General features: G+C 56.9%; 1 protein-coding gene across 1 annotated transcript in view; it reads left to right on the forward strand.

The window, feature by feature from the left end:
* PITPNM2 (phosphatidylinositol transfer protein membrane associated 2) overlaps positions 1-20,313 on the forward strand; it is a 143,505-nt gene that overhangs the window by 112,592 nt on the left and 10,600 nt on the right. Inside the window, 10 exon segments of the mRNA XM_082667265.1 lie at positions 5,325-5,539; positions 6,613-6,734; positions 9,312-9,539; positions 11,869-12,177; positions 13,252-13,347; positions 15,420-15,524; positions 15,685-15,755; positions 18,907-19,154; positions 19,590-19,779; positions 19,918-20,037. Of these exon segments, the coding sequence (XP_082523391.1) occupies positions 5,325-5,539; positions 6,613-6,734; positions 9,312-9,539; positions 11,869-12,177; positions 13,252-13,347; positions 15,420-15,524; positions 15,685-15,755; positions 18,907-19,154; positions 19,590-19,779; positions 19,918-20,037 (1,704 nt within the window).

The following is a 20,313-nucleotide window of genomic DNA, read 5'->3' on the forward strand; positions in this document are numbered from 1 at the left end:
GTGATGCCTCCTACAGCCCCACTGACACGGCGTGCCTCTCGAGGCCAGCCTCCTCTGCTCCCGCTCTGGCATTTGTCTCACCCGCCTCTGGCTCCACGGTTCCGGGGGGGCTCCATCCACCGTGGGGGTGATGGACAAGCCCATTATCTCCACTGTGTGACAGTTTCGTGGGGGTGAAAGTACATCACAGCTCACCGGCTGTACCTTTACAAATAGATGGTTTATTGTATGTCAATCCTACCTCAGTAATGCTCTTTGAAAACTAAGTTAAATTCCCCAGACTTTTCTGTGCCCGCCTGGGAAAGGGCTGGGCTACAGAGACGAATACAAAGTGCTTCTGCGCTCCAGGATTGCCTGCGGGGAGACGGATGTGGGTGCAGCCCACTGAGTAGAGGCCAGAGCAGTGGGGCTAGGAGGCTGGGAGCCCAGTGTTCACTTGGGCTTGGGGCCAGTGCTCCAGGAGGGCCCTCATTCCGAGCTGGGCCTTACGAGATGGATGGTCCGTCAAGGAAGGCAGCTCCGTTTTTCTGGAAAGAAGAGCAAGACCTTAGTTCATTACCCACTGATCCCGCCTACCAACTGGGGTGGCAGCTAGGAAGAGGCCGGCCTTCCGAACAAGCCACCTCCTCCCTGAGGTTGTGAACAAGATGGGCTCACGTATCAAACTGCCTCATACCTGCCTGACCAGCACTCAATATACATGTTGTTCAAGGTTAAAAAAAAGAAAGGAAGGAAAGAAAGAAAAATTGGTCTGGCTGGGAGAGAGCCTTCCATCCTAGGAGGTGCCCAGCAAACGGGGGGAGCGATCAGAAGCGCCTTAGCCAGGACCCTGGACAGCTCTGAGAGCTGCCTGATTGGCCGGGGTTTCTTGGACTTTGAATCCTTCACCCCCCACCCCCTTCATCCGGTGCTTTTTCTGCACCAGGCCCCTGGCGGCTCAGGCTCCTCCCTTGCAGACCCCAGGCCCCAGGGATGGGGGAGGGGAGGAGAGGAGGGGGGAGGGGAGGAGAGGAGGGGGGAGGGGCCTTCACCCAGCCTGTGCGGGCAGGGTAGGGTAGGTCAAGCCCACAGTCTCCGGGGAGTGGTTGGCAGGGATGGGCTGTGGCTTCTGATGTGAGCAGGACACTCCCCTTCTCCTCTTCTCCCCTCCCCCATCCCTGGGGCCTGGGGTCTGTGCAGCCCCAACGAGGCCAGGTGGGAGGCACCCTCCCCCGCCCCTGCTCCCTCTCTGGCCTTCCCCGTGCCTTCTCTGCCCTCTGATCCCTGGCAGGCCGTACCTCAGCCCTCAGAGACTCCGTGTGCCCTGACCCCTCTGACCTGCACGTCCTCTTCTCACTGAGCCACCCAGCACCCCAGGTGTTTCATTCCCTGGGGCTGCCGTAACAGAGCACCACCAACTGGATGGCTTAAAACAACAGAAATTTATTCTCTCAAAGTTCTGGAGGACAGAAGTCCAAAATCAAGGTGTTAGCGGGCCGCACTCCCTCTGAAGGCTCTGGGGCGCTGGGGGGAATCCTCCCTTGACTCTCCCAGCTTCCGGTGGCGGTCGGCAATCCTTGACGTTCCTTGGTTTAAAACGGTTTCACTCCAGTCTCTGCCTGTGTTGTCACATGGCTGCCTGCCCTCTGTGTGTGTCTGTGTCTCTGTTTTCTCTTCTTATAATGATCTCTTCTCATTGGATTTAGGGCCCAGCCTAAGTTGTCTAATCCATCTAAGTTAAGATGACCTCATCTTAACTAATTATCAATACATCTGCAAAGACCCTATTTCCAGATAAGGTCACAGTTTGAGATTCTCAGTAGATATGGATTAGCGGGGGGGGGGGGGGGGGGGGAGGCCTTTAACCCACTACACTGGGGCTTGGGCAGACAGGTAGCCCCATCCCCACTTATAGTTTTAGAAACTGAGACCAGACACAAGAAGCAACTTGTCCAGGATGAGAGAAAGTTGGCCACAGGGTTAGGACCACAGTCTCTGTACTTGCTCAATAACTGCTTATCAGCACCTACCTTGTCCCGAGGTGTTTTCCTTGAGGCGCTCACTGCTTCGGGCGAGCGGGCCCTGGAATCCAACAGGTCTGAGTTCGTCCTGGCTCTGCTGTTTGGTAACTGTGTAACCTTGGACGGGTCACTCGGCCTCTCTGAGCCTCCACCTTCCCATCTGTACCTTGGGGGTGATAGTAGTCCTGCAGTCTTCTCAAGGGCTCATTGCAGTAACTATATGAGAAAGCGCAGGCCAAGCGCTTAGCACAACTGCTAATAAACGAAGCTACTGTAAGAGGCGGGATCTTGGAAAGCATCTGAGAAATGGTCGCTGTTTTCATTACAGAATCTGGGCCACATTCCAGGAGCTCCTTTAAAGAGTAAGGAATGGCATGTCCCTGCTCTGACTCCATCTGTGGCTTCAACCAGGGTCTGCTGTTTTTCTGAAGGGGACTCAGTGTCTCTGGCCATGGAGATAGATCACGTCTTTGTGCCTTAGAGAGGGTTCATGCCCCGAGGGCGAGGCAGTGCTGTGGGGAGTGCCTGTGTACGTGTGCGAGGACTCAGGTGTGTGCATGTGTGAGTATATGTGCACCTGCTGTTCAGGAAGCTGACCGAAGATGGCCTTGGTGATGCTGTCATGTCACCATGGAAACAGATGCTGGGCTTAAAGTCACCAGCACCTTGACCACGAGGTTTTGTGCAGAAGCAGAAACCTGAGCTTCTGGACCCTGGGAAGGAGCTCGTGGCAGAAAGACACTTAGAGGTGACCCAGGCATCATGTCTCCCTGGCAGTGTCTCCGAGGCCCCTTCTCACTCGTGTTTGATCTCTCTGAAATCTTAGTTGAGTACAAGAGGCAAGGTTGGTTTTTATTTGTTTGTTTGTTTTGTTTTATACCAGATTTATGGAGCTGTAAGTCCCACACCACACAGTTCACACATTTAAAGTGTATAGTTTAGTGGCTTTTAGCACATTCACAGAGTTGTGAAACCATCACAATTCTAGAGCATTTTCATCATCCCATAAAGAAGTCGCTCTCCATTTTCCCCCAACCCCCAGGCCACCAATAATCTACTTTCTGACTCTCTGGATTTGCCTATTCTGTACATTTTATATAAATGGGATCGTATAGTATATGGCCTTTTGTGTCTGGTTTCTTTCACTCGGCATGTTTTCAAGGTTCATCTATGTAGTAGCATGTGTCAGTACTTCATTCCTTTTTACAGCCAAATCATGTTTTATTGTATGGATATAATTCGTTTATCAGGTATATTATTTACAAAAAATTTTCTCCCTTTCTGTGGATTGTCCTTTCACTCTCTTGATAGTGTCCCTTGATGCACAACAGTTTTTTTTTTTCATTTTGATGAAGTCCAACTTAGCTATTTTTTCTTTGGTTGCTTGTGCTTTGGGTATCATATTTGAGAAACCATTGTCAAATCCAAGGTCATGAAGATTTGCCCCTATGTTTTCTTCTAAGAGTTCTATACTTTTAGTTCTTACAATTAGGGCTTTGATCCATTTTGAGTTAATCTTTATATGTGGCATGAGATAGTAGTGCAGATTCATTCTTTTGCACTTGGGTATCCAATTGTCCCAGCAGCATTTGTTGAAAAGACTCTTCCCTCCTGCATTGAATGGTTTTGGCCCCCTTGTTGAAAATCAATATGTATAGCGTATAGATCTGTGGGTTTATTTCTAAACTCTCATCTCCATTCCATAGATCTGTCCTATGCCCATACTATACTGTTTTGATTACTATAGTTTTTTGGGGTTTTTTTTAAAGAGCTACCACCCGCAACAGGTGGATGAATCTTTTTCGGCTGCGTTTGTCCTTGCTGCTGCGCGCAGACTTTCTCTAGCTGTGGCGAGTGGGGGCTACTGTTCATTGCAGTGCAAGGGCTTCTCATTGCGGTGGCTTCTCTTGTTGTGGAGCATAGGCTCTAGGCGTGCAGGCTTCATTAGTTGTGGCACACAGGCTCAGTGGTTGTGGCGCATGGGCTTAGTTGTTCCGCCGCATGTGGGATCTTCCCAGACCAGGGCTTGAACCCGTATCCCCTGCATTGGCAGGCCGATTCTTAACCACTGCACCACTAGGGAAGTCCCTACTGTAGTTGTGGGGTTTTTTAAAATTTATTTTTGGCTGCGTTGGGTCTTTGTTGCTGCATGCGGGCTTTTTTCTAGTTGCGGTGAGCGGGGGCTACTCTTTGCTGTGGTGCACGGGCCCTAGAGCTTGTGGGCTTCAGTAGTTGTGGCAGGTGGGCTCAGTAGTTGCGGCGCACGGGCTTAGTTGCTCCGTGGCATGTGGGATCTTCCCGGACCAGGGATCAAACCCATGTCCCCTGCATTGGCAGGCGGATTCTTAACCACTGTGCAACCAGGGAAGTCCCCCTACTATAGTTTTTTAGCAAGTTCTGATATCGGAAAATGTGAGCATTCCAGCTTCCTTTTTGTTTTCAAAATTGTTTCGGCTGTTTGAGAGCCCTAGGAGTTCCATATGAATTTTAGGATCAGTTTTTCCGTTTCTACCAAAACTGCCATTGGATTTCGACAGGGATCACATTGGACCTGCAGCTTGCTTTGGGGAGTATTGACATCTTAACAAATATTAAACCTTCCAGTGCGTGAACACAGATGTCTTTCTGTTTATTTAGATCTTCTTTAATTTCTTTCAGCAATGTTTTATAGTTTCCTGTGTACAAGTCTTGTACCTCCTCGGTTAAATTTCTTCCCAGGTATTTTATTCTTTTGGATGCTCTTGTAAATGGAAATGATTTCTTTATTTCCTTTCTGCCGTATTTGCTTTTGTGGGTTGATTTTGTATTCTGAAGCTCTGTTGAATATATGTATTAGGTCTGACAGATGTGGGGGGCATTCTTTAGGTTTTTCTGTATATGGGTGTGTCATCAACAAATTGAGATAGTTTTCCTTCTTCCTTTCCTATTCGAATGTCTCTTACTATTTCTTTTTCTTGCCTAATTTCTCTGGCTAGAACCTCCAGTACAATGTTGGCTAGAGGTGAGAAAGCAGGCATCCTCATCTTGTTCCTGACCTTGGGAACACTTTCAGTCCCGGCACACTCAGGAGTCAGAACGGAGGAGTTTGCACGTGCAGTGCTGGGCTCGGACAGGGAACCGTGGCCCCTTCAGTCTCCTGCATGAGTGCTGGGGCCGGCGCCGGGGGTGGGGGTGGGGGGCGGTGTCCTGCAGTGACACAGGAGGAGCCAGCCTGGTTGGCCAAAACCCCACCCCCCATTCAGCACCCTCGGCCAGTCTCCTAAGCCCCTCCCCCTCTGCAGAGTGCTCTGGACCCACACATCGCTAATGCTTTTGTCCCCACAGAAGAAGAGCCGTAACGAGACGTTCGGTGAAGGCAGTGGCGTGGAGATCCTGGAGAACCGGCCATACACGGACGGCCCTGGTGGCTCCGGGCAGTACACACACAAGGTGTACCATGTGGGCATGCACATCCCCAGCTGGTTCCGCTCCATCCTGCCCAAGGCGGCCCTGCGGGTGGTGGAGGAGTCCTGGAACGCCTACCCCTATACCCGAACCAGGTGAGCTTGCCCTCAGCCCCCGTGCTGTCTGCTGGGGAAGCAACCCTGCAGCATAGATGCTGGTGCTGGCCCCCCAGACAGGCTCAATCCCCACACCCCAGGGAGCCCTGGCTTCTGGGGAGCTGAGCCTCCGTTCTGAGCGGTACCCTGAAGGTCCCTCAGGTTCCCCCTCAGAGAACAGGCAGGAGAGGGAAGGGTATACCCCTAGGTGCCTTCTAGCCTGCCAGTGGGGGAGACCAGGAAGGCCTGAGTCCAGCGAGGGCCATCTGAGACTCCTTTGCCATCTGGGAAGGCTCAGGGAATACAGACTCACGTTAACGTTCGCCTGGGAATGCAGGACCGTCCACCAGCTGGGAAGAAACACAAACTGAGGGTAGACCAGATGGCCCAGAGATTCCCTCCAGCCCTGAGACCCTCAGCGACTATGATGATGTTTTATAACAAACCATGCTGAGCAGGGCTTTCTTTGGATCCCTCTGGTAGGGGGGCTCTTCACTCTGAGCCCCCACCCAATAGAGCTGAGCACTGCTTCGTTAGAAGAGATCGGGGGCCGCTCCCAGCTGGCCGCCCACTTGCTGGGCAGGTGGAGTCCCCATGCATCTCCTGGGGCTTCCTTCCCCCGGTTGTCGAGGGCCTGGAGCTTGCTGGAGGATCCATCCAAGTCATGCGTCTTCCCAGCAGCACTTTCCTCCTCTGAGCCCATCTCCAGGCAAGAGAGAGGGGCTGTTTCCCTGTTGCCACACCTGGTTTCTTAGGGGACAGGGGACAGGGTGGCATGTCACACAGATTCAGCCGACTCAGCAGCGTGCCACCTTCTCTGTGCCTGAGTCCACACCACGCTTCACACACGTGGACACAGGGCTGCCGGCAGCTTCCCGGAACAACTCCCTCTTCCCCCTAAACCCATCCCTCCCCCCAACCTGGACTTGGCTCTTCTTGGGACGAGGTGAAGGTCCAGGAGCTGGACAGGACAGACGCGTCTCGGCCACCACTCCAGCCCTCGTCCTCCACCCAGCCACCCACGCCTACACCGCTAAGCTCGAGTCCTGATGGATACTCTCCTTCCCCCGCAGGTTCACTTGCCCTTTTGTGGAGAAATTCTCCATTGACATCGAAACCTTTTATAAAACTGATGCTGGAGAAAACCCCAATGTGTTCAGCCTGTCTCCTGTGGAAAAGAACCAGCTGACGATCGGTAACCGTCTACCCTGACGCTCCCAACTCCGGGAAGGGCAGGAGCCCTGCAGGGCTGAGTTCCCGGTTTCCCCGCCCGTGGGCCCCTTGATTCTGCCCCTGATCTTCAGGCCTGGCAGGCTGCAGACCAGCTCCTGTCCTGGGCGGGGAGGTTAGAGTCCAAGCAAGCCTGGTCAGAGGTGAGGGGGCAGGAAGGATGGGTCTCCTCGGCCCCATTTCCCTGATGTGCCCACTAAGGCTACGTGCGTTTCCCACTCAAGCCCCTTCCCTTCATCCCTTCGAAGTGTCCCCATCCCCAGAAATGCATGCGTGTGCTTGGGGGCCACATCAGGCTGACAGCCATGCGTGAGTGCAGCAGGCCGGATGGGGCCTGTGTCCCCTTGACGGTGGGCGGCCTCTGCTCTACTCCCCTCTAGCCGACTATGCCATGTGGGAAACAGGCCCCATTTGTTAAATCTTCTCTTTCAAGCGAGGCCAGAAATCAGGGTTTTCGTGTGAAATCTTCCAATTCCTAAATGTTGACAACTAATTAAAAATCTTTGTAAATATGCCACCCAGACAAGACACATCTGTGGACCAGCCGCACCTCAACAGGCCCCAAGGCCGTAGGAACAAGCCATTGTGGTTCCCAGATGGGTGCACGGCTGGCGTTGGAGGGGTGTTGATGAACTCCCAGGCGACCTCAGAGGCCTGGAGGGCAGTCCCCTGAGACTCCTCCCTCCTGCCGGAGGTTTTAGGCCCCAGTGGGTTTGGGGAGATACCTTAGCTTCCTAGGGCTACCAGAACGAAGTACCGCAGACTAAGGGACTTAAGACAACAGATACTTTTTGTCTCACAGTTTTGAGGTCAGACGTCAAGGTCAGGGTGTCAGCAGGGTTGGCTCCTTCTGGGGTCCCTGAGGGAGAATCGGTTTGGGCCTCTCCCCTCGCGTCTGGGGGCTGCTGGCAATCTTTGGCGTTTCCTCGGCTTGTAGACTCATCACCTCAATCTCTCCCTTCATCTTTACATGGTGTTCTCTCTGCGTGCATGTCCGTATTCGAATTTCTCCTTTTTTTTTTTTAATTGAAGTATAGTTGATTTACAATGCTGTGTTAGTTTCAGGTGTATTTATTTTTTAATTGAGCCAAATTTCTCCTTTTTATAAGCACTCTAGTTATATTGGATTAGGTGCACCCTAATGACCTCACTTTAATTAGATGACTTCTTTAAAGACCCTGTCTCCAAATAAGGTCACATTCTGAGGCCCTGGGGACCAGAACTCCAATGAATGAGTTTAGGAGGGGACACATTCTACCCATAACAGGAAGGAAGGGCCCAGCATGACGCAGGCCCTCTGGCAGCTCTTGTCCGGCCAGCTGCAGGCTCCCCCCGAAGGCCTCCTGCCATGGTTCCTAAGTCCCAGCCCCCGCCTTAGCGGCCTTTGCCTGCCTGAGAGGGCTGGGCACGTGGTCTGCTCCAGGAAGGATGTGCATCCCTCCCCACATCCTGCTGCCCTCGGGCCGCTTCTGACCAGTCACCAGTTTCGGCCGGGCCAACGCCTGCGTCTGTAAACCACAACCCAGACTCAGTGCCAGCAAGCCAGGGAGACGAGACAGCCGGGGCCCGGTCGGGGCAGAGCCCCGCCAAGTGCCGTCGTCCCCACACATCTGAAAGAAGGAGTCTCTGAGCCACAGACCCTGTCCTGAGGTCTGCCACTGGCACGCAAGCCCGTCTACCACATGCACACCTCGGGGAGCCAGCCTAGCAGGATGGCTTTGACTTGGGGGAGGAGCCGTGTGACAAGAGGTGGTCCTTCCCAGAGTCACTGTCCCGCCCCTCACCCAGGTCCCGCCAGCCCCCAGTGCTGTTTCCCAAGCGCCCAGCCCCATGGCATCTGCTGCCCACTCTCAGGCACATCCTGGACCCTCTCAGGCCCGACGCCTCCCACTGGGCCCATCAGACGTGGTTTCCGGACTCTTCCCTGCTGATCTGTCTGGGAGGGGCTTCCCAGCAGGCCAGCCGCCTTAAAGCTCATCTGTAGGGCCACTTCCCCTCAGGGTGCCGGCCGGGCACAAAGCCTGGTGAGAGATGGCGGATGTGTCCAGCTGCATCCCCATCACCTCCACCCACGTGGACACCCTGGTGGTTCCCCAAACTCCCCCACCTCCTGGTTCAGTGTCACATTCTGGGACGTTCTTGGCCTCACAGTTCTGCTCCTGTAGCTGAAACACCAGCTTTTCTGGGAAGCTTTACTCTTTTCCTCGCCCCCGCCACATCCCACATCCTCCATCCTCATCTCGCCCACGCTTCTCCAGCTCATCACCTTATTTATCCGCTTTGGCAAGTGTGCCCAAAACAGGGGGGTTGCTGAAATGATTTGAAAAGGCAACAAGGAAAGCCACAGGTCCTGAGGGCGGGGGAGCTCGGGGTCAGGGTGGACCAGAACAATGTCCTCACCCCCACGTCGGGCCCCGTGGCCCATCGAGGCCTGGGGCCCCACGAGGATTTGGGGGTGGCAGGGACATGGCGAGGAGACTGGATGGGGAGGAGTGGGGTGGAGGTTGGGGCAGACGTTGTCACTCACGGGGTCTCCCCGTAGATTTCATCGACATCGTCAAGGACCCCGTGCCCCCCAACGAGTATAAGACGGAAGAGGACCCCAAGCTGTTCTACTCGACCAAGACCCAGCGGGGGCCCCTGTCTGAGAACTGGATCGAGGAGTACAAGCAGCAGGTCTTCCCCATAATGTGCGCCTACAAGCTCTGCAAGGTGGAGTTCCGCTACTGGGGCATGCAGTCCAAGATCGAGCGGTTCATCCACGACACGGGTGAGCGCGCCCGGCCTCTCCGTCCGTGTGCCCGTCTGCCCGCCCTCTCTCTCTGCATCTGCCTGTCTTACTCTGGACAGGCGACCCCCAGGGCCCACATGCAGCTACCCACCTGGTTTACCTTGACCATATAAACACTTGCCGAGCGCCTACAGACGACAGGCAGCGTACGCCTGCCCCAGACACTGCGGATGGTATTTGTAACACGTGATGTCCACCCACCATGGGGGAGCAGCCCCAGGGGACTGCCCCCCTGCTGCTCACAGCACCTCTCGGCACCCCAAGGCCAGACCCCAGGCCCTGCCCCGGCCCTGCCGCCCGCTTTGGGCTGGAAGTCCCAGGGGAGAGCGTCTCGGACATCCTCCTGTCCTACACCCACGCCCGCCCGGCCCAGAGCAGGTGCCCAGGGAACGGGACAGCAGATGCCCAGGGGTTCTAGAAGGAGCTAGTGCCGACCCGGGCTCCTCCCTGCCCCCCAGTCAGGGCAGAGGTCAGTGTCCAGGGCCTGGTTTTAGCCCCAAGACTCATGATCCAGGAGTGGCACCCAGGCAGACACCTGCTCACTCCAAGAGCAGGGGTGACTGTGTAGCCATGAGCAGAGTCACAGTACTGACGGTATGCTTCACAGGGGTCACATCAGCTCTCCATGGCCCCGCAGGGTGGCCACTGTCACCCCCTCCAACCCCCATTTGCAGTGGAGGAAGCCCAGGGCCAGCCCTGGGTCTGAACCCAGATCTCCCGTCCCAGCCGTCCTCGTCTGTGCATCACATCTCATCAGACGGTCTGTCCAGTGTGGGTGCTGGCTGACCCTGAGGGTGGCGTGCCTGAGGCCACGGCCTGGGGCTTGGGGGCACCCTCCTAGGAGCAGGGGTGAGAGGGAGTTTCTCCCAGGCAGGCTTTTGGGAATGAAGGGATATAGAAAGGACGGCTGGGGAGGCCGAGTGGCCTGAGCAAAGCTGCAAGTGGGAATCAGGAGGTGAGCCCGGAGGAAGGGTCGCCAGAGACCAGCCTGGGAACGAGGAAGGGCCGGACCACCTGGGAAGCCGCTCAGCTTTCTCTAGGAAAGCGGGAGGAAGACTCAGTGATGACCCTTCCGAGTTTGCCCCCCTGGAGAAACTCAAATGCACGTTCCGGAATGTTCAGAGCAGCAGGATTATAAAAGCAAAACGGACAAACAATGAAAGTGAGCCAAAGGCCCGCTGGCAGGAGAAAGAATAAATAAAATGTGGTATTTCACACAAATAAATACCATACGGTATTTCACACAAATAAATACCATACGGCAGCATACCGGCAACTCACCCAAGAAGGGGAAGTGGCAGAAAAATCCATGCAGCATGACACATACATGTACATGTCAGCAACATGTAGGCCAGCCCAACATACTGTATAGAAAAACACGGAAAGAAAAGCAAGTGACAAACACAAAATTCAGGATGGACCCTTTCAGGGCGGGAGGAAGATGCGTCTGGGAGGGCGACCGTGGGCTCCGTGTTACTGGTCACGTCTACTCCCTCGATGGGTGGTGGCGGGGGGGGGGGGGGGGGAGGGGAGGCAGGGCGGGGGGGAGATGCTTTATTTCTTCTTAATGGTTTTTAAGCAGCCTATTGAGGCCTGATTTTGCATCTGTTGTAAGAGAAGTTTGAGTTCCGTAAGCTTGAGTGTGTTTGCAGAGTAGTGCACACAGTTCTAGAACATTCCATGCTCCCAGAGTCTTTCGCAATCACCCCCACTCTCATCCCCACCCAAGGCGGGCCCCCATCTGCTTCCTGTCCCTGTGGTTCTTCTGTTCTTTATACCTTAAAAGTATCTTATTTTCCATCTTATTTTCTATATATGATATATTCCTATATATCGTACTTTATTGTATTTTATATCTTATTTTATATCGTATGTGTATATATTCTGTTTAAAAAAGAAAGGACCAACGTGCTTCGAACTTGAGGTTGACTTTCCCGTGGGAAATTCGACAAGAGAAGTGTCCTTGACTCTGAGATAGGAAACACTCAGGAAGTCCTTCTCCAGCTCCCCACAAGGCAGGAATTCCCCCCCGCCACCCCCCCCCCGCAAAACTCAGCATGGCTTCTGAGCAGACACAGTACCTTGGGAAGCCCCAGTACCCCAGTTACAGAGCCACTGTGAGCTTGTGAAGCCATCTGTGAGCTGGACCCCTCATTTACACATGGGGAAACGGGCACGAGGGCAGTGGTTTGCTGGAAGCCACGCAGTGGGTGAGGGGCAGAGCCTGTCCTGCACCGCCGGGCACCTCCCAGCCTAGGAGTCCCCGGGGGCTCTAACACGGCCCTGTCTCTCTCTCCCTCCCCTGCAGGCCTGCGGAAGGTGATGGTGAGGGCCCACCGGCAGGCCTGGTGCTGGCAGGACGAGTGGTACGGGCTGAACATGGAAAACATCCGGGAGCTGGAGAAGGAGGCGCAGCTCATGCTGTCCCGCAAGATGGCCCAGTTCAGTGAGGACGACGAGGGGGCCGCGGAGCTGGCCAAGGATGAGGCCCCCCAGGCCCAGGCCCCCAGGGAGCCCCCGCAGCCCAGCAGCAGCGGTGGGGAGCCCCTGGCGGGCAGGGGTCTGAAGAAGCAGTGGTCCACGTCCTCCAAGTCGTCCCGGTCGTCCAAGCGGGGAGGTGAGCGCACTCTGTCCCCGCGGGTGTCCCTGCCCTCTGCTCGTCCACCCCGGCAACTGCCCCTACCAGGGCAGCCCCGTGCCTCTGCCGGGGACTTCGAACTCTGAAGGTGGACTCTTGCTTTCGGACCTGCGGGCCACACCTGTGGGACTCAGAACTAGTCACCTCCTTGTAGCCTCCGCCTCGGAGTGAAGCCCAGGGCGTTGCCCCAACCCTGGCAGGTTCCCCCAGACTCACCCACACAGCCCAGCTGAGACAGGCAGGCTGGCCACGTGGGATCCCCACTCCCAGCCCCTCCTGGGACCCAGCCGGCTGCAGCTCTGAGCCAGGGTTCCAAGGCGGGGTGGGGGGGTCTGGGTGCGCTGCACCCAGCACACCCAGGAGAGGCTTCTGCGCCTGAGGGAGCAGCCAGGCCAAAGGACCCTGAAAGGCTTCAGATACTCAGAAAGGCCTTTCTCTGGAACTCACTTGAAAGTGCGGTGGTTATTGGGGAAACTCGGTGTATTTTGTCTAAAACACCAGGAGTCCCACCCACTCCGCAAATCCAGCTTTTCCCACACCAGGCTTGTGCTGTGCTGAAGGGACCCATGGAGACACACGGATCAATACCTTTAATCTCACTTCCCGCCCCTGCCGGGCATCCCTGTCTGTCGGTCCCACCGTGGCAGAGTTGAAGGGGCTCGCTCCTGGAAATTCCCTGGCGGTCCACTGCCAGGGCCCGGGTTCGGCCCCTGGTCGGGGAACTAAGATCCCGCATGCCACGCAGTGGTGCGGCAAAAAAAAGGGAGGGGGCCTCGCTCCTGAGCAGATCAGGTCTAGGGCATAGGAGTGGACCCAAGCCTGGGTGACTGCACATCCTGGCCTCATACCTGATACCCTCCCCCATCCACGTCCTCCCGGGACAGGACTGCATTGTGCCAGGTGGGCTGGGAGATGCGTCAGAGCCCTCATTTCTCCATTGCATCCCCTGCTGAGCCCTCCTGGCCCTACTCCAGCATCATCGCACCTGCCCGCCTCCGCCCGTTTATCCCAGTGCTGCTGGGTGGTCGGTCAGTCTGGGGTTTTGCCTTCCAGCGAGTCCTTCCCGCCACAGCATCTCGGAGTGGAGGATGCAGAGTATCGCCCGGGACTCAGATGAGAGCTCGGATGATGAGTTCTTTGATGCTCACGGTAGGCAGCACCCTGGAGCACACGGGCCTTCCCAAGAGGGGGAGGGGAGGGGTCTGAGAGAGCGGCAGGGGATGCAAGTCAAGGTGGGGATTACCTGTGAAGAGTTCTGGCTGAACAGCAGCACGTGGGGGCAGGGGCAGGATGAGATGAAGCCACCAGGAGTCTGGGGTCTCACACTCACCTTAACCTGGTATCAATGTGCACGGGGTCTGGCAGGTGGGGACTGTTCTCTCGAACCCCCCCAAAATGGATTTAAAATCAGACGGTGACATTTTTTCCATATGTGAATTTATTCCCAAAGGGAATTCCCTGGCGGTCCAGGGATTAGGACTCGGTGCTCTCACTGCCATGGCCCCGGGTTCAATCCCTGGTCAGGGAACTAAGGTCCCGCAAGCCATGCGGTGTGGCCAAAATAATAATAATAATAATTCCCTAAGAAGCTTTACAAAAGCATAACTTCTTCTAATCTTCTAATGTTTGTAATTACTATCTTTTCATGATTAAATTAACACACACCTAATGTAGAAACCTTAGAAAATACAAACAAGTAGAAAATACATGAAGTACCCTTTTTCCCGCGAATCCCAGAATAAGCACAGCAAACAGCCGGATAAATCACCCACCTGTGCTGGGGAGATGCACCTACCAAACGTCCTCGCTTCCTACCTTGCCTTTCCTCTTGAGGAAGTAAGGGGGCCAGCAGGCAGGTACAGGGAGACAGGTTTGCAGTTTATAAGGCGGGATGCACTCAGAAAGGGACAGGGACTTGCCCACAGGCAGACAGCAGGGCAGAGGCAGATGTGGCCCTGGGGTGGGGACCCGGAAAGGGAGGCAGGTGGTTCCTGAGGCAGCCTCTGCACCTGGGGCCTCCCTGAGGTTAGAGAGGGTGTTTGGGGCATCCCATACTCCCACTGCCCTCCAGCCAGGCCAAGAGGCTGAGCCCCCCCTGGCTCTGTGTCCCTGATATGAGGCAAAGACACATCTAATGTAGAAACTTTAGAAAAAGCTGGAAAAGAGAAGAGACAGCAGAGCAGGAGATGCCAGAGCCGCAGTGTCCTGGGGAAACTGTCCCAGTGACCCACAGAGGAGGGACCAGCCACGGCAAAGCCCAGACAGCTGCTTCCTACCCAGCAGTCATGGGTGAAAGTTCTCAGAAAAGCAGAAAAAAAAAAAGTCATGGATGGAACTGTTCATAGCAGCACTTCTCACTAAGCAGTCGTTCTGTGGACATTGAAAACAGTCAGGAACATCATGGAGAAACAAGACGTGGTCCGTCCATACGATGGAATATGACTCGAGCACGAAAACGGATGAGGCACTGACATGTGGTTGAAACTTAGAAACACCATGGGAAGTAGAAGAAGCCAGACAAAAGACCACATTCTGGGGCTTCCCTGGTGGCGCAGTGGTTGAGAGTCCGCATGCCGATGCAGGGGACACGGGTTCGTGCCCTGGTCCAGGAAGATCCCACGTGCCGCGGAGCGGCTGGGCCCGTGAGCCATGGCCGCTGAGCCTGCGCATCCGGAGCCTGTGCTCCGCAACGGGAGAGGCCACAACGGGGAGAGGCCCGCATACCACAAAAAAAAAAAAAAAAAGACCACATACTGTATGATCCCATGTATGGGAAATGTCCCGAACAGGCAAATCCATAAGGACAGAAAGTCAACCGGTGGTTGCCAGGGTCTGGGAGAGGCGGGGGATGAGGCATGACTGCTAATGGGGACAGGTTTCCATCGGGGGAGATGGAGAAGTTCTGGAACCAGATAGAGCTCATGGTTGCACAGCATTGCGAATGGACTAAATGCTACTTGAAAATGGTTAAAATGGTGAATTTTATGTTAAGTGAAAGTTACCACAATTTTTTGAAAAACATCAGGCAGAAGCCCCGTGAGTATGTGGCCGTGTGTCCCTCCTGTTAAGGAAGGGAGAGCATAGAACCAAGTGGGGAGGGCCACACGGGCCAGAGAAGCATGGGAGCCCCCAGAGCGACCACTCTTAGGCCTCCCAGCGGCCCCCTCCCCTGACTCCCTGCCCTTGATCAGGGTGCTGAAGCCCCTCTCTCTCCTCCCCAGAGGACCTGTCCGACTCAGAGGAAATGTTCCCCAAGGACATCACCAAGTGGAACTCCAATGACCTCATGGACAAAATCGAAAGCCCTGAGCCAGAGGACACGCAGGGTAACCAGCTGGGGGCTGCAGGCTACAGCCTCCTAAGGAGGAGCACCGAAGCACCCAGGGGGGTTGGGGGGACACCTCGGGCCCTGCTTGTCACGGTCACAGCCTCTGTCCGCTGGGCCTGCCCCTTTGCTCACACCCACCCACCGCTTCTGTGTTGCAGACGGTCTGTACCGCCAGAGCGCCCCCGAGTTCAGGGTGGCCTCCAGTGTGGAGCAGCTGAACATCATCGAGGTGGGTGCCAAGGTGGAGAGGGCCAGGGCTGCAGCAGGGGGGGCAGGGCGTAAAGGACCAGTCCCGCGGGGGAGACCATGGAGGCGGAGCTTGGCTCCCACAGCATCATGTCCACACTGTCCTGGGCACCACTGGAGAGAGGCCTGGGGCCCAGCCCCTCTGATGCCCCTGAGAGCCAGTAGGGACGGCAGACAGCTCCCCCGAGGAAGGCCTTGACCCCGCTCCACCCTTGGAAAGCAAAATGAGAAACTTGTAAATTCCAGATCAAAAATAAGCTTGTCTGAAGTCCCTGAAGGAAAAAAGATAGAAGGGGAGGAAGCGAAAGTCATCTAGGCAGAAGTGATGTGGCCGCCCCGCCGGGGGTGGGAAGAGTCTAATTGTCCAATCAAACTGTCCTGGTAGAGCGCTTGTGTCCGCTTCGGGGGTTCTTTGCATGGAGCTCACGCCCCTTCTCCTCCTCCACCTGTGGGTGGTCAGAGCTGTTTGCAGTGGGGCAGGAGCTGGGGCAGAGTGGGGCTGTCACACACTGCGGTCACCTCACTGCTCTGGCCTCTAGCTGCCCGAGGTGGAGACGCCACCTCTGGGGACTCAGGACCCGTGGGGAGTTTGGACCGCGGAGGGGGTGCATCCGCACCGCCCTCCTCCTCTTGGGGTTCTCTTTGAGGTCTGAGGTCGAAGCAGGCTTTTCTAGAAGGGTAACTGGAACGAGGGGAATTGATTCCCAGTTGCCGGTTAATGGCGATAAAGCAAACGGAGCCCCCTCCTTGCCTTCGGCGCACACAGCTCTGACGGCACCCCAGGAGGGGCAGAAGGGGCCTCGGGCTCTGGATCTTCCTGGGGATGTGCATTTGGACCCAGCACTGGTTCTGGGACACCGCCATCCAGAGTCAGATCCCTTTGCTGGCAACGGTCCCCAAACCGGAGCCTCTTCTCCCAGGCTCGAGGAAGGAGGACGGCTTTACCTAGTCACTGCTGGAGACCCCTGGCTCTCCAGAGTGGGCTCCCAGGCCCCGTCTCCCAATGGCTCTGTTCCCACTGGAGTTCGAGTCTCAGGCAGGGTGTGCCCCTGTAGAAAGCAGTTTGAATGGGAGGAAAGCTGTGTCTCGGACCGGCCTCCTGGGTCCCTGAAGAGTCCCCAGCCTCCAGCGCTGGGTCCCAGCAGCCCGGCACAGGCAGGATTCTCTCAGCCCCGCACTGCCCAGCCCTGCCCGTCCCAGGTGACTAGGGCCCACGTGGGGGTGACAGGGAGGGTGCTGTAAGACGCGCCTTCCATGAGCCTCTCGCCTGGCTGTGTTGATCAGTCTTTGGGACCATCTGGTGCTTCTATCCTGGCCTGTGCTCTGGGCAGCCAGTGACCACACCCTGCCTTGGGCCGTGAGTTCATTCCTGCCCAGGCCCTGTGGCCCACAACCGGCCGATGACCAGCCCCCTCTTGGGGACTGAGGCAGCCCAGCCTTGCCTCCACCCCAGGCCCAGTACCACCTACCAGCCTTCCTCCCGCCCAAAGCCCTCTGCTGCTCAGAGGCTCCCAGCCCAGCCCGACCCGTTCCCAGTGGGCTCGCCAGTTCCTGGGTTCAGTGCCCAGTTCAGGGCCAGCTGACCCCCCATGGCCCCTCCAGATGGCTTCAGCCCCTTGTTCTGCTCCTGAGTTCCGTAGGGGCAGGCCCCTCTCTTCAGCTCCCTTCCCCGCCCCCCTCAGCCCCTGACATAATATGGGCAAGGCAGGTACTCACCTGTGGCTCTCTTGGGCCCTGGCCCTGGCCTCCCACACCAGAAGTCACACACCAGAAGCCAGGGATGGGGAGAGGCCCCTGGGGATGGGGCTACAGCCTAGGGTAGCAGAAGAGCACTGAGCTGGTGGCAGGAGCTCTGGGTTCCGGTCCAGCTTGGTACTGATGCTCTGTGTGATATTAGACAAGTCCCTTGTCGTCTCTGGGCCACCTCATCTCTAGATAGAACAGTTCCATTCCCATGGTGGATGTGTGTAAGTCTCACTTGGACTTCATAAGCAGGGCTGACTCCTCACAAATGAGGGGGGTTCAGATAGACACACCTGCGTTGCCCTCCACACTCTAAGATGCTGGGGTTATGCCACCTCTGGGACATCTCTGCTCTTGAGGACCTTGGTCTTAGAGGCTGGGAATGGCAGGGCCTGGGGGCCATGGGCCTGGGGCAGCGGGGGAGGGCCCATGTAGATGGAGGGAGAGCTCAGAGCTGCTGGCTGAGCGGCCAAGCTGAATCTGAATCCCTGACCCCCGCCGCCCCTCTTTTTCTTTCTTTTTTTTTCTTTAATTGCTTGCCTCAGAATTTTTTTGGTTTGGTTTGGTTTGGTTTTTGGCTGCATTGGGTCTTCGGTGCGGTGCACAGGCTTCTCTCTAGTTGTGGTGCGGGTTTAGTTGCCCCGCAGCATGTGGGATCTTAGTTCCCCAACCAGGGATCGAACCTGCATCCCCTGCATTGGAAGGTGGATTCTCAACCACTGCGCCGCCAGGGAAGTCCCCCCCAGCCCCTCTTAAGAGAGCCTGTGAGGGCTTCCCTGGTGGCGCAGTGGTTAAGAATCCGCCTGCCAATGCAGGGGACACGGGTTTGAGCCCTGGGCGGGGAAGATCCCACATGCCGTGGGGCAACGAAGCCTGCGTGCATAGCCCCTGCTTGCGGCAACCAGAGAAAAACCTGCGCACAGCAATGAAGACCCAGCACAGCCAAAAGTAAATAAATAAAATAAAATAAATTTTAAATAAAAGAGAGAGAGCCTGTGACAGACCGACGTCTGGACACAGACACACGGAGGGCAGGCAGGCCCCAAAGGCCCGCACGGGGCTGAGCCTCTGCCTGTCCCCCAAGGCTGGAAGCCCAGAAGCCCCTGCCTGGGCCCGCAGATGGGAGGTGGAGTTGTGCTTCGGAAGGAAGAGACCCTCTCCCTCCCTGTCCTCTGTGCCCCTGTCAGGCCGGCAGGGAGCAGGGCTGAACACAGAGGGGAGGGGAAGAAGCAGCTGGGCCTCCCCGGGGGAGGGGCACCAGGCCCTGGAGCAGAGGAACTGAGACGGGGTCTCAGAGGGAGTGACTGGGCCGCCACAAGCGTCCCCCCAGCAGGACAGAAGCTTCGGCCAGGAGCCAAGTCCCCAGGGAGCTCACCCCCCCACCCGCACAGGACGAGGTCAGCCCGCCGCTGGCCGTGCCGCCCTCCAAGATCCACGTGTTGCTGCTGCTGCTGCACGGAGGCACCATCCTGGACACGGGCGCCGGGGACCCCGGCTCCAAGCAGGGCGACACCAACACCATCGCCACCGTGTTCGACACCGTCATGCGCGTGCACTACCCCAGCGCCCTGGGCCACCTGGCCATCCGCCTGGTGCCCTGCCCGCCCATCTGCTCCGCTGCCTTCGCCCTCGTCTCCGAGTGAGTGCCCAGGCTCGCTGCCACCTGCCCCTCCCCTGGCCCTGAGGGTCAGGAGACACCCCACCCCCTCCCCAGCCGCAGTACTGGGACCACAGTGCCGACGTCCAAACCCGCCGTCTAGCCTGTTCTGCCGGGAGGCGGCACAACCTACGCAGATGGCTGAGCCTAGAGTCCTGGAGGGGCCGGGGCCCAGAGCTGAGCCTGTTTCTGCATCTGTAATGTGGGGATGCTGACCTGCCTCTGACGTACTGGCCTTACTCCCCGGCCCTGTTCCCCATGCCTGGCCTGGAAGCATCCCCACGAGGTTTGCCAAGTCAGGGCTGAGGCTCTCAGGGTGTCAGGCAGCTCCTGCTCTGATGCTCGGGTCAGGGAAGAGGGGCCCACTGGGCTGAGCTGAGGCCACCTGCTCTCTCCTGACCGGTCTCCCGCCCCCAGCCTCAGCCCCTACAGCCACGACGAAGGCTGTCTGTCCAGCAGCCAGGACCACATCCCCTTGGCCGCCCTGCCCCTGCTGGCAACCTCTTCGCCCCACTACCAGGAGGCCGTTGCCACAGTGATCCAGCGGGCCAACCTCGCCTACGGGGACTTCATCAAGTCCCAGGAGGGCGTGACCTTCAACGGGCAGGTGAGTTGTGGGGTGGGGGAAGGGAAGGCAGAAACCCTGCAGGGTGGGCTGGCCTGGTCCTCCAGGCCAGGGCTCTCCCCAGCCAGCCCTCCAACAAGCAGGGCGGGCTCTCAGGCCCCTGAGCCTCTCCCCCTCCAGGTCTGCCTGATCGGGGACTGCGTTGGGGGCATCCTGGCGTTCGATGCCTTATGCTGCAGCAACCAGACGGTGTCTGAGAGTCAGAGCAGCAGCCGGCGGGGCAGTGTGGCCAGTGTGCAGGTACTAGCTTCCCCCAGCCCTCCGGAGCAGGGATCCTCCAGGTTGAGGAGTGTCACCCTCTGGCTCCAAACATCCCAGAGGCCTGCGGAAAAAGGGAAGGGCAGAGGTTGCTAACGCAGGTGCCCAAAGGCAGGGGGTGGATGCGTGGGACATCAACCTAGGAGCACGGCAGCTTCAGCAGGCGGTGAAGCAGGGTCTGCACGTGGGGAGCAGGCTCTGGTCCTGGGGGGTGGATCCTCTGAGCTTCCCAGTAGGAGAGAGCACCCAAGGTCCCTC

The sequence above is a fragment of the Grampus griseus genome (assembly GCF_964374135.1).
Source record: "Grampus griseus genome assembly, chromosome: 12".
NCBI lineage: Eukaryota > Metazoa > Chordata > Mammalia > Artiodactyla > Delphinidae > Grampus > Grampus griseus.